At 46.6% G+C, this 5,436-nt stretch overlaps 1 protein-coding gene across 3 annotated transcripts in view; it reads right to left on the reverse strand.

Annotated features, from left to right (window-relative positions):
• Positions 1 to 5,436, reverse strand: part of LOC101993112 (glutathione S-transferase A2) — a 92,067-nt gene that overhangs the window by 77,917 nt on the left and 8,714 nt on the right. Inside the window, exons 5-7 of one of the 3 annotated variants that reach the window (XM_005347587.2) lie at positions 4,932 to 5,073; positions 2,825 to 2,956; positions 1,847 to 2,042 (exon numbers count right to left, since the gene is read on the reverse strand). The exons of the other annotated variants lie outside the window; for them this stretch is intronic. Coding sequence (XP_005347644.1) covers positions 1,920 to 2,042; positions 2,825 to 2,956; positions 4,932 to 5,073 — 397 coding nt within the window. The 3' untranslated portion in view covers positions 1,847 to 1,919. Of the gene's footprint in view, positions 1 to 1,846; positions 2,043 to 2,824; positions 2,957 to 4,931; positions 5,074 to 5,436 lie in introns of those variants that run through there. 3 annotated transcript variants of the gene reach the window in all.

Here is a 5,436-nt window from a genome sequence, read left to right on the forward strand (position 1 = left end):
TTTTTGCACCCCCCTAATGTTGGGGTCAATCCTAGAGGGCTGCAACCTAACGCGTTGTGGCAAATGGATGTTACCCATGTGCCTGAATTTGACAAATTAAAATATTTGCATGTATCAGTGGATACCTTTTCTGGAATTATTCATGCCACGCCCCTAGCGGGAGAAAAGGTAACTCATGTAAAAACACATTGCCTTGAGGCCTGGGCTGCCTGGGGAAAACCCCTATGCCTTAAGACAGACAATGGCCCGGCATATACCTCCCATGGATTTCGTGCCTTTTGTGCACAGCTCCAGGTGACCCACATTACAGGTCTTCCATACAATCCACAAGGACAAGGTATTGTGGAGAGAGCTAACAAAAGTATTAAAGAAATTCTGCAAAAACAAAAAGGGGGAATAGCTGAATCCGCTTCCCCCAGGGAGAGAATCTCCCTTGCTCTCTTCACACTTAATTTTTTAAACCTGAATGAGTCGGGTACTGCAGCAGCTGAAAAGCATGCAACAGGCCCTATGGAAAAAAAGGAATATGTGATATGGAAAGATGTATTGGATAACAAATGGTATGGTTGTGGTAGCAAGATCCAGGGGAGCTGTATGTGTTTTTCCACAGGGCCAAGAGGCTCCGCTTTGGGTTCCGAGCCGGCTGACATGCATGAACAAGAAAGTTCCTAAGGATGAGGCTGAGTCTCTGGAAGAAGATCCTGCTGACATCCCTGATGATGTGGATCCAGGGGAAGGCAGAGCACAGATGGGGAATCCTGTCAGCCTTCCCAAAGGCGATGCCTGTTCGGCATGATGCCACGGTTTTCCCCAGATTCTTACCACCAATAGAAACCTTGATTTACCATTTTTAATGTATAATTCTGAAGTAGCCCCTTTAGGAGAAGCACATAACATTACAGAGAAAGGGTCCCTGTGCTTTCAGTTGCGTGGGCATGTTTTTGGCAAGCTGCCTGGGTGGCTATGTGTTGTGCCTGTGGTTGGTCTGCTGCCTTCATGCCCAAACCAAGAGGGACAAAGTAATTATCTCCCAAACTTTGGCTGCCCTGGAGTGTGGCTCCTCCCCCCAGATATGGTTATCAGCACTAAGAGATGCTTAGGGCTTCCATCATGCACAGCCTATGCACCCCATGGGATCTGTTGATCCATTGCACTTGGGTAGGTGTGCAGATATAGATTCCTGCGACACAGCCTTTGCACCCCCGGGGTTCCTCGAGTACCCATTGCACAGGGGAAGGTGTGTCCATGGAGAATATCTTCCAACCTCGATCAACCAACACATCATGAGGTGGGGGTCAGATTGGATGACGTTAGTCCTATGCTCAGTGCTCACAAACAATAAGGGGGAACTGCAGGGAGCAGGACAGGATCGCCATTACAAGATGGCGCCAACATCCTGTCTTGTTGGAAATAAACAACTCCATATTTGGCTATGCCTTTGGGAGCTGCGTGTCCCCCGCTTCCCACACATGCGGTGGTTTAGAGTCCTTGGGCCTATCCTGATGCAGTCTGGTATCAGCTGATTGTGGCAGCCAATCACAGGGCTACCCGTGTGCCTACTCTCTATATAAGCAGCTGCTTTAGTGCTCTCAGGCCCCCTCACTTTCTGCTCTCCCTCAACCAAGGGCACTCCATTAAAGCGTGATCTAAGAAGAATTCTCGTGTGGTGGTTGTTCTTTCTCGCTGGTGGAGAAGTTCGCCGCATTTATTTTCACTTTTACAAGCTTTGCTTGTATTTGATTATTGTTTGCCTTCTTCTTCCTAAGTGATATTTGCAATCCCAGTTTAACAAGATGACGACATGAGATACACATACCATTGGTTGATAATTATTATATCACAAGAACCAGGATGAACAATTGTTCTTTATTAAATAACATCAGTGACTAGTGTCTGTGGATTCTAACAATGCAGCTTTACTAAAACTTGAAAATCTTCCTTGCCTCTTCAATTTGTTTTGCATCAAGGGGAGGCTTTCTCTGGCTGCCAGGCTGCAGGAACTTCTTCACATTGGGCAGGCTGCTGATTCTGCTCTTCAGGGCCTGTAATCCAGAAAACACAACCCTGAGAGTCAGAACTGCTTAAGTACACAGTCCAAAACACATGAGCCCCCTAATCACAACCAACTGCATTTTGACAACAGGTCCAGTGTAGACGTGAGAAGAATGACAAATCCATGAGCTAGAAAGCATAGCTCAGCATAATTTCCTTAAGAACTCCTTTGACATCCAATTGCCTTCTCCTCAGGCCCCTGGACACAGCCTGTGCAGAGTGTGGTGCAGATCACAGAGCACTGTGTCTCTCTGGTGTGAAAGCAGAGATACCAAAGAAAAGTGCAGATGTGAAAAACTGAGTTGGAAATGAGGGCAGAAAACATCAAAGTCTGACCAGGAATAACTCAGTCAGTTTTCACACTGGAGATAAGGATGGGGTCACTGGGGGTGGGGCTGGAGGGGAGACAGCATGGTGGGGACCATGGAGAAGAATGCACAGTGCTGAGGAGTCAGAGCAGAGGAAGAGGTCAGCATGACAGAAACCTGATCAGAAACTGAGTGTGCAGAAACAGGCCACATGAGATGGAAGATGAAGGCCAGAAGCAGCCTGCAGGGAACAGGGGTTCAAGAAGAAAGCTGTGGGATCCTGTGTCTTTAACAATGCAAAAAATTTATTCTTAGGGTACTAGCCTCAAATCTCCATTTTGAAAAGTTTATTTTCATGCCTGAAACCAGTATGGAGGCCGAAGTGTGGGCCCTCAGCAGCCCACAGGCCACCATTATATTCTCAGAGCCATGAGTATGCGGCTGCCTCTCTGAGGTGGTCTCACCTTCAGCAGGGGGAAAGGGTCCAGAAGGCTGGAGTCAAGCTCTTCAACATAGAGGAGAACTTCCAGCAGGTGAATGTCCACCCTGGTCAGCCTGTTGCCAACAAGGTAGTCTTGTCCATGGCTCTTCAAAACCTGCAAATGAAAAGAGAAAGATTATGAATGTATAGGGTTGAGCTATGGCCACCACACTTTCCCAACTATCCCAAAGGAGATCTAACTCTTCCTAGCAGGTATACAACTGCAGACACAGGACGATGATGCAAGAGGCAGCATGAGAATCAGGTATGTGACCTCCTCTCTAAAGCTCAGATGACCTTTCTCTGTCATTGCACTTTCCATGGCCTTCACACCACCACCCTATGTGCATTTTCTACGTGGGATAAGTGCTTAGCCCCTTGCACATCATGGCTCCTCCCCTTAGTTTGAAATGACAGAGCACCGGAGTTCAGGACATTCCTATCCCTGTCCTGTCTGTTCAGTCCCGTGGGCAGAGGCCTCATCTGCAGGGAACATCAGTCTCCAGAGAACACCCTGTGTCTGTCCTCTCCTGTGTCTGCTCTCCTCAGTTCTCTGGAATCTGAAATACACCTGGCTGAGCTACAATACATCCTCCCTGTACAGCATTGGCTCTGACTCCCAACCTTCACTGCGTCATGACTGACGGGGCTGAATTGTACAGGGGGAACTGAGTCTGAGTCTCAGTATCTTTGTAGACACGTGCATGCCAACACCATATGGGGCTAATCTTCCTATCTGATTTTGGCTATTTAACATTTATTTCAACATTTCTGGTTGTGTGAAAGATTTAATAAAAGCACTGTCTCAGATACAGTTCGTGACATTTACTTAAATATCCCAGCAATATGAAAATCACTGATAACCTAAAGCACAAGCACTGGCTACAGCATGAGCTACAAGTAGAGAAGAATTAAAATGCTTTGTGGTCACCTTATCACAGTGTACACGTCTACAGAGAAAAAAATATAATGACCACATTCAGAAACAAAGCCAGGCATGGTGGCACACACATTTAATTCAAGCACTCAAGATGCTGAGGCAGGTGGATCTCTGGGAGCTTGAGGCCAGTCCATAGAGAGAGTTCCAGGAGAGCTAGAACTATAAAATGCAGAAATCCTGTAGTAAAGAAAAAGAAGAAAAAAAGGAAGGAAAGAAGAAAACCCAAAACTACAAAAGGAAGCATCAAAAGTTTTCAGTACAGAGCTCACTGTGTGTGAGTTCATGAATCACGCACCAGAGATGACTCAAGATGTGATGGCTGGCCATTGTGTCCTATGAGACAAGGCCATGACTCCAGAGGGCTGCGTGGGGACCTGATGGCCCCTCAATCCCTCACTGCTTCCACAGAGCAGAGGCAGCCGTGAGGGAACTTTCAGTGAATTATAATGGGTTCAAAGTCGGGTCTCAGAGGAACGTGTACGATCCCTTATCCTGTAGGATGACACCTTTGTTCTCAGCTTTTACTTGACAGAATATCAAGTCAGTCTGACTTGTTCTTGATCTTCCTCCAAAGAGAAGCCCTGACTAAGAGAGACATCACATGTACAAGGACACCCCTTCATGTGTGGATGTGCATGGCTCTCTTCCCAAGCCTGTCATCTGTGACCCTAACTCCTGCAGGCCAGTGTTCCTTTACATCTCTTCATCAGCCTCCTCCTCTGCCTGCATCACTGTCCTAGGTCAGGTTCTTCTCCTCTGTCTTTGAAGCGCTCTCCTATTTTCCTGACAGCCTGTGGCTCTCTGGGCCCCCTGTGTGATGTGACAGAATATTTTCCCATCTGTGTGTTTCTTCAGTTTGCCCTGGAATGAAGCCCAGTGTGTCTGCAGGATCTAGGTCCATCTCTGGTGTGGCTCAGCCTTCCACAGATCAGGTCTGGTTATGGCCTTGAACCCTTTTGAATGTGGACTACTAGATTGGCGTGACCTGTGGTGCTCCTTCACACGCCATTTTTATACAGCGTCCTGTGGACAGGGAGCTGCACAGGGAGGCTCATGGAAGGTCAGTGAGGCAGCACCCTGTCCTTCCCAACCTCTGTCTTTCACTTGTCCTGGGAAGGCAGTGTCCTGAGATTTCAAACAGCCTACTTACTTTTTCAAAGGCAGACAAGTACCGGTTTTTAGTCTTGTCTTTTACCAAGGTAATCTTGGCTTCTCTTTGGTCTGGGGGACATATGACCAATTGCGAGATCATCTCAGTCAGATCTACAATCCCCTCTGTGTACATGTCGATCCTAAAAGACAAAATTATCCGTATGCTCAATGGTTTATAGGATTCACTGTTTTATAATTTAGTCTAAAAATAGGAGAAATTTACACTGAAAAGTAGCTCCAAAGTTACTCACCTTTAGTCAGTCATTATCTTTTATATTTAATAGATATATTAACTTTCCCTATAGTACAGTTCTGAAACACTTTTAGAATTTGTCAAACCCACACATGGCCCAACCCAAGGACAAAGAGCATCACTGGCCCATCTAGAGATGCAATCATGATATACTTGGTACCATCCGAGAAGATAACCATCAATCTCTAAAACTCTACAGAGGGCTCTCTGTCTCTCTGTCTCTCTGTCTGTCTCTGTCTCTGTCTCTCTC

This window comes from Microtus ochrogaster, chromosome 5 (genome assembly GCF_000317375.1).
Source record: "Microtus ochrogaster isolate Prairie Vole_2 chromosome 5, MicOch1.0, whole genome shotgun sequence".
NCBI lineage: Eukaryota > Metazoa > Chordata > Mammalia > Rodentia > Cricetidae > Microtus > Microtus ochrogaster.